Source organism: Athene noctua, chromosome 3 (genome assembly GCF_965140245.1).
Source record: "Athene noctua chromosome 3, bAthNoc1.hap1.1, whole genome shotgun sequence".
NCBI classification, from domain to species: Eukaryota; Metazoa; Chordata; class Aves; order Strigiformes; family Strigidae; genus Athene; species Athene noctua.
In genome coordinates this window covers 59200767-59221948 of record NC_134039.1, presented here as the reverse complement: position 1 = coordinate 59221948, position 21182 = coordinate 59200767, and the positions used below count along the sequence as shown (strand labels likewise).

Genomic DNA, 21182 nt, shown 5'->3' with positions numbered 1-21182 from the left:
TTCACATTCCATGTCGTGGTATTTCCTCACACTGCGCTGCCTATGATTCCCAAGTGTGGACTGGTAGAGTTGTACCAGTAACCTAGAATTACTGGAGGAGGGGTTAACCTTCCTCAACAGATAAAAGCACTAGACTATACTAAAAATTCTGTATGTCTGGACGTGCAAGTTTCTAAAACTGACAGTTATGACCTTTTCCAAGCCAGCTAAATTGGTGGTGGCAGCTTACAATTGTTTGTATATTTTTGGTGCTTTGCTACAACACAGTAACTTGACAAATTTTCTGAAATTCAGTCTTCAAAATTAGGTGTGTTTCTGTCAAAATGTGGGTGAATGGGAAGTCATGAAGAATCTAAACACACATATGTTTTTGCTTTTATTATTATTTTTACCATGGGTTTTGGGAGTTTTGTTTTGTTTTTATTTTTTTATTAAATAATCCTGTTCCCAAAGTAGTCTTACTTCAGCCTTTTAGCATTAACATACAACTTTTTAGCTGACTGGCTTTACAGTATTCACATGTGATACGCAGGTCAAATCAAAATGGAATAAAACCCCAAATGGATTAGTTATCTCAATTTAAATTTATTTTAACTTTATTGATAATTTTGCACTAGGGAGACCTGAATCTTATGGTTAAAACACACTTGAAACCAATTAGGAACCATATGACCGCATTCTAGCAGAAAGAACAAAAGCAATTGACAATTCCAAGACTAAGCCACAACCACTCAGTTTAAAACAGAAATATTTTTACCTTATTTTTTAAAGGTTGTGTATATCTTAAAAAAAAAGGTGTAATATGGGGAACGACACAATGCTTCTTAAAACACAGTGATACCCAGGGACTCTCACTCTCTCTTTAATGATCCACTGCTCTCATTCAGCTGTCTTTCTTTTTTCAAATCTTTACATATGTGACAGCTCTCAAAAGTAGACCATAGACCATCTGGCATTTTCAGAGGTGTAACTTGTGCAAATTCAGCTCTACTGGGAACACAATGCTATCTTCTGCCTGCGTTATAAAAGATACAATAGAATGTAGAACTTATGAGTTGTTTTGAATTATTCATTTTTTGCCTGTATATTCAAGAAATTTTACAAACTCTGCATTTTGTACTACATAATCACATGCGTTAAAGGTACAAAGAAACTTTTTGACACCTCTTTTCTACAGAAAGATGGCATTTTGTTTGATATGTGAACATTCAGCGCCTGTTATATCATTCTAAACAGGCCGTGTGCTGCTACAAAAGATCCCATTTTACACTCTATGTATGAGCAAAAATTTTATTCTTGATATTCAGTAACTAATGCAATACACATCAAAATTTCACATATGAGCTGGATGAACATTCAGCATCTTCAAATCAGGATGGCACTGGTCACTTACTATATGTTAAAGATTTAAAAAAAAAATCATTCCTCATACAACATAGAAATATTGTCATTTCAAACATCCACAATGAATAGTTTCAAATGTCCTAAGAAATACTGTGCATTTTAGGTTAATATGTTTTTAATCTTTAGCAAAACTAGTAGATTTAAGTCAATATTTTATACAGTGCTAACACTAGTGGATTTTCAATAAGAATGATAAATATTGGATTAATGATTCAACAGACTGAATCTTTTTTGATAGAAAAGTAGCAGATAATGTAGCTAGTAATAACTATACATGAATCTGCTGCCTGTGGAAAAGCAATAAAAAGGCAATATATTGCTATAGCATATAATCTATTAGCGTGTTTCACTGCTTCCTTGTCATTGGTTTCCTTGCAAAGTGAGCCTTAATGCAGTAACTTCTGCTGTTATTTAACTGACTTTACATAATAATTTAATTGTGAGGTTACTATCTAGTGAATAAATATTCAAGTACTAAACATTCACTATGGATTTGATGGTTTTGAAGTAACTATGCACATTCTCATTCAGACTGTAAAATCCTTAGCACGGTTTAAATGAATATGCATGTATAGATGCACACTGACAATACATTGTTTACAGCTTGCAAAATAACAACTATTCCAAGAGAAAAATCCTGATGCATGCATTTAACAGAAAAATATATGTCAACACAGGGAAACTCAACCAAAAGAGGACAGTCTAAGCTATCATTAGGGATTTTAGACAAAACACAAAACCAAACATAGAATACAGACTCCTCGGAGTCAAAGTGAATCAAAAGAAAACATCAGGAGGGAGAGAAGAATTGAAACAGCTAATTAGTAGCCTAATCACATCAAAAGCAATTCCAAGGCAGCTGATACAGATGCCCGTGGAGTTTGCTAGGCTGGCCAATGCCACTGATGGAAAAAATACTTTCTAGTTTACAGCCTGGGTCATCTGACTGCATACCCAGAGATGTAAGAACGTTGTTTATCTTCATTCATGACACAATAGTTTATGACATCAGATCAGGCCATAGAAGCAATATTTTTGCAGGTGGACTAGGGAGGAATAAAATGGGTAACTCTGTGTAAAAAAATGTAACCTTTGGTATTTTCACATATTGAGAAAATACAAAGTACCCTCAACACTTCTCTGTCCCCAAAACAGCTGCAACCACAGTAAGATGAGCTCTTTTTAGGAAATACAGAGGTCCTGCTTGGGTCCATTAATGTGGAAAGCCAAGATCTACATGCTAATTTGAGCTGAGGAAATTGTTTGATCTCTGCTCCCACTCCCTCTGTATGGATCACACAGATGAGACCATATGTAAGGGAGGTAAGAATCAGGCCTCTGTTTTTTATCAATTCTTCTTCATAACATAGACCTGAGCTTGAGGGGAAAAGTAAAGCAGATGACAGATAGTCATAGATTGCACAGTAAAACCAGGGGCTGCCTGGATTCTAGAGTAAAATTAAGGTGATTCCAAATTGCTTCTGGAAAAGACATAAATTCCTGAGATATAAAAGGCAACATTTCCAACTGACTAGCAAAAAATCTTACCTTTTCAAAAATATTACAAATTGTATGCATGCATATGCTCAATAAGCACAAAATTTCAGTGAAGCTGGGAGAACTCAAATATTTCAATCTCTCTCCCTCCCCACTTTTCTAACTAAAATCCTGACTAGCCTCTACATGATCTTCAAACTACATCAATAGTTTTCTCTGCCTAGCTATCCAGAATATTAACATTCAGATTACAAGATGTACCTCTGAGTCAACCTGTGAAGTGGCTTTTGTCAGCAATTATTTTTGAATATTTTCTAGGACATAAATAGCATATACTGCAGCTTCCATATCACAGAAAGCATACATTAACTAAATAACAAGGTACCATCAAGGTACAATCTATCTTTTAAAATCAGTTTTTTACACTGAATTTTTTATACCATGCTGACTTTACAAGGAAAACAAAGTACCAACTAACAGCATCAACCACCTTTTTAGAATTGCTACTTGTAAGACATGAGGACATCTTCAAAATGAATACAATATATTATTATGAAACAGGATGCCCTTTGTAATGAAAATACTGTAGTAAAATTGCTGGTATGACTTTTACAGGACCCACACTGAGAACACTTTGTTAAAATACATGTGAGAACACATCCAGGGAACACCAGGTATAACAGAAATGGGACTGGCAGGGGACAAAGGGAAAAGACGTTTTATCCCATCAGCTCTTAGTCAAGGAAGGTCTGACGAGAATGGCAAACGCATGTGTGCATGTGTGTTTATGGGCTGAGAAGGCGAAACAAGTGCACGAGAAGGTGCCAAGAGTACTCTTGAATCTGTGCAAAGACGCCTGCAGTGCTTCCAAAGGAAGGCACTGCAGGACCTTACACAGTGTTTGAAGGGTTGCAGGAATTGTAAAAAGATGTCTTTGACATAGCCAGAATGAAGCAGTTACCACAGGGAAGCATGAATAGGGCTGGTAGCCAGAGGTTTACAAAGTTGATGGGCATGCTCACTGAAAATGTGGAGTGAAATTCTTTATTTACAAATCCTCTTTCCTGATGTGTTTTTGCAAAATGAAGAAATGCTTGCTGATTTTTTTTTAATGATTGCAACAGCAAATTTTTAATCATTGATGAACTGAGTAAATCCTTAACATTTTTAATTACCTATCTTTTAACAATTTTCTCAAAATCCAAATATCCTTTTGTCTTCTAATTACCGTTAGATTATCGGTAATTTCTCCTTCTTTATCATACACAAATCTTGCCATTTTTTTGTGAGACTGCAAATATTGGCATCTATGGTAAACTTTACATATGATTTGGAAATTCTTGCTAGATCACAATATAGTTAGAAATAAAGATGATTCACATAATGCAATGATTGTTAAGCCACATGAAGTGGAATAAAGTTCTTACTGTAGCATACAGTTTTTCACTTCTTGAGAACAAACAGCAGTAGCTCACCATGAAAAATCCAAGAAAAGAGCCAAACACAAAACAGTACATTACAGGTAACAGGAGTCCAGACACTTGTGGAATAAATTTCTATATAAAGCTGTGTTCAAAAGTAGGAAATTTTACTGCAAGCTTTCCACATGCAACATTTATCTATTCATTTTCCTCTTTATACATTCTGCTAGAGGACTGGACAACAATTGCAGTCTAGTTGCTCTTACGTTTCATAGCATTACAACTAATTTACAGCAGTGGTACAACGACTTAGAGACATGTGCAAAGGCAGGTTAACTCATGGGCACCGCTCCACAGGCATACTTATGGGTTGTTTTGGGTTGGGTTTTTTTTTACATTCATTAATTACTGCTGAAGCTAGGTTTTTTCTATTTAAGGTGAAATGTCTAGTTATTTCATCCTATGTTTTCTACATAGGTAAGTTATTAAGAGGCACCTTAACCTACTTGATTTTTTTTTTGTTAAATCTTGCTTTATAATGCACAGTGGCTTATAAATTGGATTTGAGAACAAAATAATAAACACATTAAGAATCAGAGAATTAGGCTTTTTGTTAATTTCTAAAGTGCTAAAAGTGGTCTATTTCTTCAACACAAATAATCAGTGATTTAATAAATGTGAAGACAGTCTGCCAAACCATAAAGGATACAAAGGGTATAAACCAATACAACCCCATCTCACTAAGGAACAGAAAGCTTTGCTTCTGGAGCTCTAATTTTAAAAGGAAGGTTAATTAACCACTAGACGCAAAAAAAAAAAAAAAAAAAAAAAAAGTAATCCAAGCTGTTGGCATGACAATTACAGCAGTTATGTAATTAATACTTATTACAACAGAACGTTATACCACTGCATAAAGACACACTGGTGTCCCATGGAATTTAAGCCATTAAATCAAATATTTGGAGCAGTTTTGATGCCCCTCACCATTGTGTTACTTGTTCCCAAATCAAATAATAAACATCAAAGAGAAGCTACAAACAACAGGATATCACTTGCTGGGTATTGCTGTGTAAGCAGCACAGCAGGATGTACCAACCAGGAGAGATAACCTCAATGTCATTAACAGCCGTAACCTGGGCAAGTGCACAAACAGGTCCTCTTGGCTTCAGTATCTCCTGCTGCCTTCCGCAAAATCCCAGTGACCACTGACAAACTGGACACTGCTTCACTGCAGGAAAGAATGTGGGATGGTGAGGCAAACAGCTGCTCAGCTCAGCCCGTTCACCATTTGCCTCTGAGTGAGAAAATACTCAAAGGTCAGGTTTATTCTCCGCTGGTCATATATACTGAGTTTTCAGACGAGTCTGAGTGTTCAGTTAAACTCATAAATATACATAAAAACTAGCTGTTCTTGGTTTTGAAAAGAACATGAAGGCAAATGTCTGGAATGAGCAATTCCCTTAATGTTCACTGCTGCCTTCATTTCTTAGACCTCCACTCACATTAAGTGACAGACCCAATGCTACTATTAACAAAACTAATCAGATGCAGAAATAAAAACTAGGAGCAAAATCAGAATGAAAGCAACTATGAGAGGGTAATGTAAAAAGATTGCAGGAAAACAAAATATCAGTACAAAACCAGTAACATATACATTGATAACTGAGTTTCTGAGCCCTTTGCTGCACTTATTTTCTCTCTGCTATTCTTTCTTGCAACCTAGAGCTGATGCTAAGTTTGGCATCAGCTAATATCAAGAACCAGAAATCCAAAGGAAGAAAGAGAGAAAGCACAGCTGCAAGGAAAATGGAACAGGAGAAACAAATGGGCAGTAACTATGAGGAACAGGCTAAAACTGGGGATTTTACATTATTAAAACAACAGTAGGGCAAAAACATCAAAAGAAAAAAGTGCAGATAGCAACCACACAGAAGAAGACAGCACTGGAGGGGAAGGAGACAGAAAGGCAAAAAATACATAGTGAGCTGAGCCACTTCAGTCTGTGAGGGCAGAGAATAGGGAAGAAGAAACAAAAAAATTCACAAGTAAAATCCCACTAGAGCCGAAGTATTTGCTGCAAATTTTACAAGTAAGAAAAGAATTAAATGACAAAGCACTAGTTGATAAGCAATGAAATAAAAGGAAGATAAGCACATCATACTTATACAGTGATCTAGCATTGAAGCAATAGTTCCCCTTCTACTCAAGGTCAGAGAGGCTTCTGGAGCCCACGCCAAAAATCAGCCACATTCAGCAATAGCAGCATGATGGAAAATGGAAATTCTGTGTCAGAAAGTAGGGCGAGGGCTTGAGGTCTACAACAATAACTCTTCATGACCCAGGTTGTCACTAATACAGACTGGATAGTTAATAGCGTGATTGTCAGCAGGATTAAAAAGATGTGGAAAGGTAGCAGAGAGTGCAGCAAGTGTCCATCTATTTCCTGATCCTGAAAAAGCAAAACATGAGGAGAGAGAGAGAAGCAACCATGTATCCGCACAGACATTAAACACACTGAGATGGGTTAGTCTCTGCTATGGATGTCCTTCAGCTATGGGAATTCCCTTATGGCCAGCAGGGTCTAGGAGATGGGCAAAGGTCCCTGGTCACCAATCCACCTGGCTGCTATGCCCATGGGCTGGAGAAGCAGGGCTTCCCCATCCCAAAGCACCCCAGGGACCCCAGGTCACCAAAGGATTTTGAGTCACACACAGAAAGTCCAGACAGAGCTACCATAACCAAAGGTGGGTGGCTCTTGGGCTGCTTTATGCCACTAATGCACTAGCTCAGCATCAGGATGACCCAGAAATGAGAGCTCTTTTTCCTTTTTTGAACTGTTTTCATGTGCCTTGAAGAGATATGGCACAATCCCACCCAAAATATTTTTGTGCCACTTTACCAATCAGATTCTTAAGAATAAACCTTGAAAAATCCTCCTATCAGAGTCCTTGACAAACCCAAATTCTTCTTTTTCCTTCCCTAGATTCAAAACCACAAGCAATCATGGACTAAAGGCTGCATCTATGTATCAGAACTCACTGCCCTTTCCCTTCCCCAACCCACAGGCAGTTTAACTTTGTTTTACACTAAAATGGTCATTTCCTATGCTGAAGGGAAAGGCAATGTTATATTTCAGAACGTAAAAATTTATCAACTAAGAGATTTGTGTGTTCAATTCAAAGATGAATGTTCTTAACACACAATACTAAGCACAAAGGAAAATGTTTTTTACTTCTTATTTACTGTATTCTACCAAAATGACCTAGGAAGTCCTCCTTCTGACTCAGCTGGACAAACCCCGCTTGGCCAAGCTTTCATACACAACCTCCATTATATGAATTCAAAAAAATAATATGCTAAACGAGTTTTTGCCAGCTGTTCATGCACACATCCCTTACAGCACTGCATAAGTCAGATTGCTGACTGTGCCTGGTGAAGATCAAACTTTCTCTAAAAATGATCCACTTAGTTTCCTGAAAGGAAGCAAAGCATAAACTGCTCAAACAATTCACAAGAAATCTCTGATCTCTGAACCACACAGTTACAAATCTGTCCTGCTAGAAACATACAGTGTCACATCAGTGACCAACAGCTACAAGCACAAAAATTCAGAGAGACAACTGCATTAACACAAAGGAGAAAGCACCAGATTATCTGAAGAAACAGGTAAATTGTTTTAATGAGATGAAATTACTTGTAAAACTTTTTTCTTTCATCCCACAACTGAGCTAAAATACTTATTCCTCACTCTGCTCATGAAACAAGATATAAATCTGTATTAAATTATTGTGCCCAAATTATTTCAATATAGTAGAGGCCAGTAGCACCTGCAAGTCCTTATACTGCAGAACTGACTGAATAGCAGCAGAATAATGTTTTTTATCTCTAACATACAGAAAGGGAGTATTCTTATTTCAACATGTTTAAAGGCATTCAACATTACATATTGAATCATTTTCATTCTCTATTAAAAATACCAAAAATATTTCTTTCAACTTATAAAACTAGGTAATTTGGCCCACTGAAATTTATTTAGTTCACCTTTTGCTTAAAAATGCTTTTAAGTAGCATATAAATTTGGACGAGGCCCACGCTTTGAATCAGTGCTTCTTGCAACTTTCCACTGAAAACCTTTTGTTTTGTCTTATTTAGAAGATATCCCTTTATTTGCAGAGAAAATTAAAATTCTTCTAATCTAATTTACATTTTTTTAAATGGAGTGCAGATACAGCAGTGAAATCTGTGCTATGTCAACTTTATTCACAATACTGATGTGTCCATTTTTACATTTAAAAACATTTTTTTACAAGAAAGATGTATTTCAGAGCTACCCATACTTGAAGGCAAGCTTGTTCCAGCTCTGCCAAGGAATGGGCAAATGGCTTATGCTGTCTCAGGGGCAAAAATTTGCCCTGAAGGTCAAATCTGACTCATAGGCCACATATTTTATAGGCTTGCCTAAGAGTTTGCTCTACTTGACTTGTCTCAAAAGCAAACTTCATAACATTTTATGCAAACATTATACAACCTTAAATCTGAGCTGTAAATCAATAAAACTCACTTAAGCTTGAGGAACCTCTGCAACAGGAAATAGTCTCTTAGTTGAAATTCTGCTGTAATTAATATTAGCATTGATAAATCTTACAATTTTCTCCAATGACGTGTCATAATATTTATAGCTTTGGATTAGAGTAAAAACATGATAACCAAGATACTGCATAGAATTTGAGGGAAGCAGGTTTAAAAGCTAAGCCTTTAATTTTCATGGGTCTAGACTCAGAATTTGAAAGCTCTTGTGTTAGAATGCCATGGATTTGCATTTCATGATCACAAATTTCAAGAACAGTCTCCATACAAAACCACATTTCTGACATGCCAAAATACTACAGCTAATTTAAAAATATTTATGGCTTTGGTGGCAAATAATTCATCATTCTCTTAAATCAAGCCTCAATATTTCTGGAGGTCTACCTCATCAGTATAATGAGTGAAAAAACAGGTATTAGAAATAGCCTGAGTGACCACAGCTGTTTGACATTTGAATGTTTTTCAAAGGGATCCCTTGGGTTTGGATGATGAAGATTTTTTTTTTAAGGGAAAACAAAAAAACACCACCACAACAACATGAAAATAGGTCACAGACTCCTGTTTTTCCTTGTCCTTTACAATAATACCTTCAGGGAAAGGTACTTGTGGGTACTTTTGCACTGTGGATATTACCAGAACGCAGAACAAGTAAGTAGTATTCAGACCTTTCTTTCCTCTGGATAGCTATTTAAAGAAGAAAAATGTTTAACCGTTTACTTAGCTAAGCCTTCTGTTGTGACCATGAGCCCCTCTTCATCTTTCACTTTTTTATCAGTAAATAAAAAATTTAAAAGATTAAAAACAATTTTAGCTCTCTAAATTTTGAAGAATTCATTTAACTATTTTGAGGTACACACAGTACACAGTACTACTTTTCAGGTGTATAAACTGACTCCAAGCATTCCACACATGAAAGCAAATATAAAATACAATTTAAAAAGAGAAAAACTATTGAGAGTTTTTACTATGGTTTAAGTTCAAGACATTTTTGCCAGAAAACAGGTTCCTAAAAGTACAACTTGAATGACGATACTTTCATGCACTTTGTAATTTGGTGTCTTCTTTGCTAAAAATGGCTAACTGAATACCGTTAGTACTGAAAATAGCAGACTGAAACCACACTGACTCATTGGTTTGGTAGTATAATATTTCATGTAGAACACAGAGTTTTATTACTCTTCCTCTTTAAGGAACCACTACAAATATATTGTGCTTTTTCCCCTATATGAGGAGCTAATCAAGAAAAGAATATAAATATTCTTTCCCATCGAGGCATAACAGCACATTAATTCTGAGACAGTACCAATACAACAAAGGAAAATATTCTGAAATTAAGATACAATTTACTTCAGGCTCAAACACAGCAAGCACAGTAATCTTCACGTTACTTGAAGAATTTCACCTTTGTCTGTTACTGATGATTACTGCCATCCAACCTTCCTCAGCCTCAGACCATAAATTCAGACGATATTCTGAGAGTCAGAAGTAAGGTAAAACAGGAAATGAAAGGCTCCAGGTAATTCTGGCTACTAGTGATATGCAGAATACATACATCTATCTTATGGTCATCTGGTGCAGTTTAGAGTTCTCACTGAAGTTTTTGAAGTTTGACTACTGTTCTGTAAATGGAGCAACAACAGCAAGAAGTTTATTTCTCCACATGGAGTCACCACAGCATATACAAATCCCTCGCCTACTGCAGTCTATCATTAACTGCATTGCTTCAAAACATTCAGCCTAAAGTCAAAGGGAAGAGGCTACACATCTGCATCCCACAGCAGCTCTGTCTACAAGTAAGGGTCTTGAGCAACCCTCAGGTCCTTCCACAGGTGACTTCTGTAAACACCCAAGACCCAGTCTTAAACTCTGAAGACTGTAACTGTAAGGATACAACTATCCGTGAAAATGCCTCTCTGCCCAGGAGAGGGTGAAATGAAAATTAAATGAAAATTGCTATGTTTGTGCAACAATGAGGTGTGAAGTTCCCTGTATGTAAAATTCTCTTGGCTGAGAGGTTTGATCCCAGAAATTCCTAGGGGAAATCAAAATGGTGAGAAGATGGATTTTCAGCAAGAAAAGGCCTAACTTTCTGCTGAAGTCTTCCAGGTAGAGACTGGAAAGAGTGCACCATATTTATCCATTAAAAAAAGGAGAGAGGAAATCTAAACAACTTCAGAATCATCAGGACTTGGGTAAATAGTAGCGAACATGAGTTCCAGTTGCATATGTGTGCACCATCTGCAAACTCTGATTAGTTTATTTGGAATAATGAAAATTTTTGGTCTCGTGGTATCCTGATAGCACTGGCTTTCAAGTTCTCAGTTGTATTTCTCAGCCTACTGCAAGAACACCATTATTCAGTCTTCTTCTCAGCTTCAACTGGTGAGTCATCAGAAGGAATAAATCCATGGGTCCTTCACAGGACCTAATACCTCCGATGAACAACACACTGGCCTGCCTGTAAGCCAACTAAATTCCAAAACTTTGTTAAACAGCTTAAGTTTCACTACCACCTTTATGAGATGCTTTATCTTGACTGGCATGAATACTCCAAATATGTTGTACAACATACTTAGTTAGCTTTCTTCCAGTGTCTATAAATCAAAATAATATTTCACTGTTTAGTGGCTGAAAACTTGCTGCAGTGTAACCCTGGTAAGCAGCTATGTAGAAAATAAACTCTTTCCCAGACAAAACCAGTACAAAACTATTATAAAAGATCACATTTTACCTCCTGTGTTATGCTAAGGGAACTAGGTGATGCACAGTATTTTTAAAGAATATTTTTTAAAATGCATGTGTTGTCAGCCATCTAACAGCTAGTTGAGAAGAAGTTAAAAACCCATCAGGCTCCTCAACAGGCATGATACAAGGTTTTTTGAGGACTTTTGGAACAGAATTAGTAAGAGATCTGCCAGATCGGGGGAGGAACAGAAGTAACAGGCTAGTTCTCTGTTGGGGACAGGATTAGAAAATCTCCCTGGGAGAGTAGTTCTCAGGGAGGACCTTCATACCTCTATTACTTCTACTGGCCAGATTCCTCAAAGATTTGTCATCTTTAAAGAAGGATCTAAATGTCAAATATTGCATTCCTGTATTTAAGTACTGAACTGATTAAAGTTTTGTTCATTCACAGGCTCACACTTTTTTATACCTGTGTATATTTGGAACATTGTACATAAATCTCTTCTTTAACTAAAAGAATATACCTTTCAGACTCAGCAATATATTTTGAACAATTTCCATTAATCTATTCTGCATGATTTCTGTACTCACACACTCAGTTATGCTTCAAGAAGACTGTATCTATCATAATTTCTCGCTTTGAAAAGAACTATTTACATTATCTCAGGCACTTTGAATTATTTTTTAGACAGAATAAACAGAATCATCTGAAGTCACAGTAACTGTAAGGTGACTGTACACCCTAAATTAGCCAAGAAAAGATATTTGGATTAATATCAAACAAAAAGAACAGTTCTAACAGCAGATTATCTTCTTATTGTTGGGAAAAAAGTCCCAAACCCAAACTGCATAATTTAAATTACAGAAATTACTCAGACAGAAGAAAAAGGGAATCTCTGTATGTTAAAATTAAATAATCATGTAAAGTAAAAATGTCAACATAAAAGTATAGAAAACAAAAAGATAAAAAGATCCAAGTTTATATCTCAATAAAACAAAATGCAATAAAGAATGTAGTAAATAAAATAGTGGGCCCAAGAACATGTAAAATTGTTTAATCCTCACAGAGCTGAATGAAGCATCCCTTTCTCTGAAGAACCACTCTTATCAGGAGGGTGTTTCATGGAGGGGAAAGAGGCAATTGAAGCTAGGAAATGATGGATAGCAATGACCTTTCTATCTGTAAAACATGGGCATATTTTAGGTATTTAATCTTGAGAATTGGATTATTATTAATCAATTATTCATGACAATTTGAATCTATGGTAGATGTTTTTTGTTTTCTTAAATATCACATAGCTAAGGTCCTGCTTGAGAACTGGAAAGGAGATTAAATCCTCACAAGCAAATAGTGTTCAAGACTGGCATTTTCTTTCCCCCTAAACATTCCTTCCTCCACGTAACAGCACACATTGATGATAACCTAGTACCTTCTGTAAAAATTCTGCCTAAATATTCTGAAATCCACCTTTATAGCCTTTTTTTAAGGGCGGGAGGGGAACCCCAACCTTTCCCAAAGAACAAAGCAAGGCATTGTGGTAATATGGAGCAGCAAAAACTCCCATGGCTTCATTCCTGTAGCTACGGGTTACTGTGTTGCACGCTTTAACATCCACTCTTCCTGACTTGCCAAAGGTGAGCAGTAACAGAAGCAGAACATCTCCATTACAGGCCACCAGATCATACAATGAAAATAAGCAGAAGGTGTTTGCAGATATTTAAAATGTACTGCCGAAGAGAAGGAAAAGCAGATGGAGCTATTCTAAGGCTAAGCTCTTTTGAAAAGCAGAACCTTTACAGCCTGAAATAGAATACAAAATATGTGTGCATCTGTGAAGGGAAAGGAATAGGTCTTAACATTGCCTTGAAGAATACCTGAGCTTAAAAAATATTAAGGTTATTCCAATTTGGGGGAACCGCTATGGCAAAGAGATTCTCCCTTACTCAGGTCCTAAAATTGTAGTATAGCAATGGCCACCTTGTGAACAATAAAGCCAATGTAACACACCTAAAATCATCAAATATTAGGCAGTTCTTCCTGTTCTCATATATTTTGTTAAAAAACGTACACCTTATTTCTAGTCTAAATTAACTTCCAGACATTACACCTAGTTGTCCCTTTGTCTGCTACAGTGGAAGAATTGTCTTATGAATGCTTCTTACGGACTAGGCAAGCCCCTCTTTACCCCCCTTGTTAACAATAAACAGATTGAATTCCAGGAGTTTTTCCACAATAAGGCATGTTTTCAACTACTCCAGTCATTCCTGAGATATTTGCGGTTCTCCCCTGACCCTTCTCCAACTGAACACAGTATTGCAGTAACAGTTATGCAAGCTTATTAACAAAAAGGTAATATAATCATTTTCTTCTTATTTAGCTCTTCCCTGTTTATATGTCAGTATACAGTAACCTTTTGACTCTCAAGCTCTCTTCAAAAATGATTAATTCCTTGGTGAAAGCTTCCCGTAAGATTACCCATTTACCCGGGATTTTATGAACGTTTTCATTCATGAGCAGAAGGGATGGTCCAAAGGAGGTGGGGGAAATCTCATAATCTAGAGTTTAAAGAAGGGCTTGAGAAAAGAACTGCAAGGGCAGGGCAAGGTGAAGTGAAAACGTCTTACTGTGGAAAATGGGGGCAGCATTTTAGTTTACTGATGTTGCTTGGTAAACTGAGTTCACAAGTGCAAATGAGAAATCATACATAATGAAGTCATTACAGTCTCTAACACTAGACTGCGTTGTTTGTGTGCCAATAAAACTGACTGATTAATCTACTTCCATATAACAGCAGGATAAAACATCTGCAAACAAGGAAAATGTTGGAAATTAAACACTGGAAACATTTATAACTGAAAACTAAGGTTAATACAAACGGAGTATGTATCAGCTGTGGGAGTGGAAAACAATCTGTATGGGAAAAAAAGAAACTGAATCATTAGGATAGTGGAGAATGGTTGTTAATACCTGAGAAAACTGAGGTATGTCATGTCTAAAACGTTTTAAAGAAACAGTTGAAAAATACACTGTAATGATCAAAACACTTATTTCTAACCTCAAGTTTCTTTCAATATGCAATATTCTGCAAACTTTAGTCTAGTGGGGTAACAGATTTGGTTGAAACACAGCCATTCTGAGTTACAATACTTATTATTTAAGACTAAATACTTAAGTAATGTTTGCAATAAACAAGCTTCTCTTTGCTCTACTTGTTCTATTTTTCAAACTTTAGTTACTCTGTAGATCAAGTTGTAAAACTTCTGCAACCTGTAAGAAGTACTTGTAATTGAGCCAAACTGTTTCTCAATCTTTTTTAGAACAGACTTCCCTACACATAGCCCCAGCCCAAAAAAAGAGAAAAAGCTGCTTGAATGTCATAATTTTTGTTTCTTCCATCTAAAAGACTTTAACATCAAAGCTTAAACAAAAATCATTAATTTGAAACAAAGAGAAGACTGCATCATAGCAGCTACTCAAAGGTGTCTCATAATAAAGCCACTACGACACAAAACTCAGTTATTAACCCTAGGAATTTTAGAAACTTCCAGCTTTTACCTAAACTTGCTTTTCACTAAGTCAAAGGTAAAACTACTAGTGATTCCAGGAGAAACACAGTTATGCACACTGGAGCAGTACTTTATACCTCAGAACTTTATCCTGTCTTTGATCTTTTCCCTGTTATGTTTTTAATTCAGCAACAGAAAACCATCCGATCACAGAGACATATAACTGCATATAACTGTCAAGTCACATTACCAGGGACTTGTAGAATCTGCTGCTATTTCTACTATACATTGAAAAATTTACCTTCTTCTCTCCCACTTCCTCAATGTAGCCACTACAGTATGTCCTTGCAGTGAATGGATTAAAGGAAGCACAGCACCACCCTACTGTCCTTGGTCCTTTCCTCCATAGTTTAGGCACACTGCTAACTGCTACCAAATAAATCTGCTTTCCCATGGGTCTGGAAATAAGGAAACCTCTAGGAAGAGGGAATGAGGAGGCCACTCCAAAAGCAGCAGATGCCAGACACACCTTCCCGTGTCCTCAACACAAGCACAAAGCAATTGCTTGTCCAGGGACAATTAGGTTTAAAAATAATGATCTTTTTGGAATTAGGTAAATTCTCAAACTGTGAAAGAAAATTCTTCCTCTTTATAGTCCCCTAAGATTCATTTTTAAATTGTCAGCTAAATATCTGACATGCTAAATTCAAATTTTCCTGTAAATGATCTAGATAACTATTCAATATATTAAGTATATAAATATTGACTGGGACTCATTATATAGAAAAAAGTAATAACTAAAGTTTGAAAAGAACTTCAACTGCTAACACAAAGTCCAGGAGAAGCTGATTGTATAGATAAGATTAAAAAAAAAAACAGCAAAACAAAACTAAAAAACCCCAGATAACTCCAGAGAAGATTACCAGATATAGCAAAATCAGGTTCAGAAATAAGACTTTGCCCCACTGTGTATCGTGTACTACATGGGCAGTGTCAAGACAAACTGACCCTGAAGTGTGTGGTCAGGCAACGATCTCAGAGCTGGAGCACCACTCAGCTTTGGTCCACTTGCTTTCTGAATACACCCCATAATTAGAGAACAGTTTCTCATGCTGCCCCTCCCTTGAGTAACTAACGTTCAAGCATTCACAGAATTTTAAACTAGTATTAGCTCTGGCAGTTGACAGAAATATTTTCGCCTCAGGAAGGTGCAATTTGGACAGCATATGATCTTCAATTCAAGATAGAAACATGTGACTAATCTTGCATACCTTTTTATGTTTTAAAGCATTCAAGACATACACGAGGAGTGTGGACTTGTAAAAAATAATTATAAAAAACCCCACAGTTCCATCGCATAGGTCTAAACCCTTGTCTTACAGCATTCTTCTAGTTTTGAAAGGAGTAACTACTTTAGGATTCAAAACTGTTTATAAACTTACACCTGACCAGTACTCAATGCATCTGGAAGCAGCTGCTCTCAGCACAGTTTACTCTGCCACTTAAATGTATAACCTGAGAAATCAAGGGTGATGACACCTAGCACAGTTGCATACTGCAGCTCATGTGCCTACTAAATATACAGGTCCCATATGAGACAAATATAACATTAAGGCTTTAAAATGTAGATGCCACAGAGGTATATATCATACTGCACCACTCAAATCATACCTTTCTTTAAACTCATTACTTATGCACCCTGACAGGAGTCATTCCGGGAAATAAATTCAGTAGACCTGCATTACAGTTGCAACACAATCACATGTGACACACATTTAACTGAGTCAACAGGCAGTATCCCGTTACACTGCAAAAGCAAGCCTAAATGGCAGCAATTTGTTCTGGAAATACTTACTTCTGATGAGGTCACCATCAGTGCGATTTCCCCAGATGGACTGGTCTTGTATCTCTGGCTGTATACTTTGGTTACTGGAAGGCTGGTTTATGTCTTTATCTCCTGCTGCTGTGTTCTCTTGGTCAGTTTTATCTAAGTCAAAAGAATTTTTAACATATTAGTTTCTATGGTATTTTTCCTGTATGTGAGCAAAACTCATATTTGAAAATTAAAAACAAGAGAATAAAATATAACTTGTCTTAGCATCTCATGTATTTTCCTTAGAAATAATTCCTAATAAATTTGATTTTCAATTTGTTCAGATCAAAATAACTCCTCTTTAAGAAAGTCTCTCAGTCATATTGTGTTTAATCATGCAAAATAATACTCAGCAGCTTTTGTAACAAGTTAAGGTTGATTTTACTTGTATTTAGTTACTTTCCACAAAATTTTCAGATAAAAATTTTAATTGTTTCATCACACAAAAAACCATCATTTTTTTCCCACATACATGTGGCTCTGGCATATAAAAGCCACAAAAATTCCACAAAAGTCTATTCTCTATCAGCTACATTTGAACATATAATTGAAGACAAATATTGCTGAAACTTCAAAAATTATTAGTACAGAAATTCAGAAATTTTATTATAACACAATTCCTTAATTTTCATTAAAAAAAAAAAAAGCCTTTTAAAAGCCATTCCTGAATAAAAATCAAATGTTTAGCTTATGCTGAAAGGAAAAATTATTTCTTCTCTCCAAGTATATACAAGATGCAGGGAAATTTCCATGGTAAGTATATTTGAGGGATTCTTAAGCTTATTTCACAAGACAGCAGACCTTGTTGTTTTGATGATTTAGCCAGTTGCATGCAGACCTGCATTTTCTCAAACCAAGGTGACAGCTTTCATTTTCGCTGTCATTAATGTTCTAATAGTCAAATTCACACACAAAAATCTTTCTATTCCTGATTGCTACAGGTTTTTCCTACTGGCATTCAAGGAAACACTTCCAAATCTGGAATTATTTTATTCTTTATTTACAGTGACAGATTATCAGTTTATATCATTTACTCAAGGGATCTCTGAAACACTAAATATTTTCAGTCTTGAGTATTCTTTGAGTATATGTACAACATTTAATATTTACAGTAAATCCAAACAAGCAACTGTTGAGAATCCTGTTAGCTTTATTTGTTTCAAACAAGAATGTGTTTATAAACCACTTATGACATTGTAAGATACCATATCCTCTAGTAAAGCAACGATTCCAGGCCTGAGACACAGAAAAATCACTTATTGCTACTGTGACATATTTAAAGTTGGTTTCTTTATGTAACCAACAGCAGTTTGATTTTAAATCCTAACATTCTGCCTTTGTTAGCCACCTCAAAATAATATATGCCATATTGTACATATAGTAGCACGTGCCTTCAAGCACTGCCGCTCCTCTTCTATTAATTTCCACTTCTGAAATGTCCGACCCAGATACCTCCATGGCACTTCTCCCTCAGCCCTCCCTCCCATCACCATCTCATCAACAACTTGTCAATATTTTCTCAAGCCCATCCTGAGATGACTCATTTCACTGGGACTGTGGTAAAGTTACTGGAAAGTTTGACTGGGAAGATATCCATTGACTTCAATCAATTTTGCTTCTTGCCCTGATGACTTAATCTCACTTAGATACCCATGCTATCTAAAAAAAAAAACCTAGATTTTTTCAACCCCTTTGACAGACATGAGATAGAAATTATTTCTACTTGATATGTATCAGATACAAATCCAGCTGTTTTCAAGTATGATGATTTTGCCTGTGCAGTTAGGTATTAGGTGCAAATGTGTTTCAAAAGTGTTTGAAAAGTGCCCTGAAATAGACTGAATGAGAACAAGTGTCCTGGAGAGAGCTAGTGTAAAAGCACTCTGATTCCCACATAGAGTAAGATTAAATGTGCTATTTCAAGAGATTTTGCCCTTAATTTACTTTACTGCAGTAACAACACCAAGATTATGACAATATGTACCTGGCAGTGGTAGTACAAAACTGCAGTTACTGTACACAATTTTCTTGTACAGGGTAAGACTTTGCAGAGCCCTACTATTTCATGTGGTAAACAATGAGCAGCTCTAAGAAACATTCATGTTAATATTAAGGGGCCCTCAGTGTTCTAGACTACATTTTTATGTAAGAAATCTGAAGGAGTGCATAATACAATCAGTCAGCATTATCCATAGGGATTTAGTTTTCATTGCTCTGCTTATTTTTGGTTCAGTATCTTTGCTTTTTTTTTTTTTTTTTTTTTTTTTTTACTATGTAGGTTGGAAGTGTATTTTTCATACCATAGAATCATAGAATACCAGGTTGGAAGGGACCTCAAGGATTGTCTGGTCCAACCTTTCATGGCAAAAGCAGAGTCTAGACAAGATGGCCCAGCAACCTGTCCAGCGAATCTTAAAAGTATCCAATATTTGGGAGTCCACCAGTTCCCTGGGAAGATTATTCCAGTAGCTGATTTTTCTCATTGTCAAAAATTTTCCACTTGTTACAAGGAGCAACCTGTATCCATTACCCCTTATGTTTTCCATGTGACTGCTTGTAAAAAGGGAGTCTCCATCTTCTTTGTAGCCACCCATTAAATACTGGAACATGGCTTCTTTTCTCAAGGCTGAAAAAACCCAATTCTCATGTTTACTTTTATTATTCTAGCTGGATATGGTAAACTGCCAGTCAGAACAATGTAAACGATATTAACAGTTAACAAGAAAGAAGTTGAGGCACTACCATTGAACAATTTTGATAGGAAGTTTACAACACTTTGCATTAATTGATGATCTGTTCTTTGATCTATTGAATTCACATGAAGACTTCTCCACAAACGTGCGTAACAGAAACCTACAGCATTAAACGTGTATTTGGTATCTTACTTTGCTCTCCAGAACTACTCCCCGGAGCAGCAAATCTCCTGGCAGATGCTACTCTGTGAGGGTGGTGGGCTGACCCTGGGCAGCAGCTAAGGAACACATGGCCACTGCTTCCCTCCCCAGCCCCCAACAGGATGAAAAGAGAGAACAGAAAGAGCAAAAGTGAGGAAACTTGTCAGCTGAGATATAGTTTAATAAGTGAAGGAAGGAAGGAGAAAAAACAAGTGATGAAAAAATCACTCGCTACCTCCCACAAGTATAGCTGCGCTCATCAGTCTCTAAGCAATGGCTACCTCCCCCAACACCTCCTCCCTTGTTTTTATTGCTGAGCATGACATTATATGGTGTGGAATATTCCTCTGGCCAACCTGAGCCAGCTGTCCCCTCCCAACCCCCTGCCTGCCCCCAACCCACTCACTGGGTGTCAGAGTGGGAAAGGAGAAATCCTTGATACTGTGCAAGTGCTGCTTATCAATAGCCAAACACTGGTGTCCTATCAACCTTGTTTTGGTCACAAATCCCAAACACAGCACCACAGGGGCTGCTGTGAAGAAAATTAACTCCCTCCCAGCCAGACTTAGTATAATGGGGCTTTAGAAAAAGTAGATGTTAAACTAAGTTTGTTTAAGATTTTTTCATACATCCCTTCTGATGCATCAGAACACTGCAAATAGACAAACACTGGTGTCCTGATTAATTACTTTTTTCTTGAATGTGCACCATGCCTCAATTTTCAGTACAAACTAGTTTCTTGATTATTCCCTTATAATAAGCAGCTGATAATGGGATCATAACATTTTAATCTTCTTATTCTAGAGATGCAACTACAACATACCAACTACAACCTATCACACATGAAGACTCACTCAGAACACTCTTGTGTCTGTGTTTTGCTGATGCCATTATTTAAGTGCATAAGAATAGTGATGAGTAGTTTATGAAAGATAACATATTTATGAGTCCAGTAAGAATAGACACAAAGACCTTAATCTTCTCTGATGTGCCATGTTTGTGGCAGAGCAGCTTTAATAAAGCTTACAGCTGGCACAAATACTAATAGCTGGATCTGGCCATAGAAAAGTACGGCGTTTTTCTACTGCATCTTCAAATAAATTTATAACACTTCTCTGTTTCAATCAAGCTTAACCTTAAGAATTTTTATGTAACACCTCCTTAATATTTTAGCTTCAGCTTCCTTTAGTACACCTTTCCATTCTCATGTGACTAACCTCCAAAACTGACAGCCGAGGAGACGCTCTTCATAGCAGTTCAAATAATGGAAAGAAAAGACTCATTATGTCCTGATTCTGGCAGTGCCAAGACAGA

General features: G+C 36.5%; 1 protein-coding gene across 3 annotated transcripts in view; it reads right to left on the bottom strand.

The window, feature by feature from the left end:
• Positions 1-21182, bottom strand: part of MDFIC (MyoD family inhibitor domain containing) — a 50543-nt gene that overhangs the window by 19490 nt on the left and 9871 nt on the right. For all 3 annotated transcript variants that reach the window (XM_074903127.1, XM_074903125.1, XM_074903126.1), the window contains exon 3: positions 16957-17088. In XM_074903127.1, coding sequence (XP_074759228.1) covers positions 16957-17088 — 132 coding nt within the window. The remainder of the gene's footprint in view (positions 1-16956; positions 17089-21182) is intronic.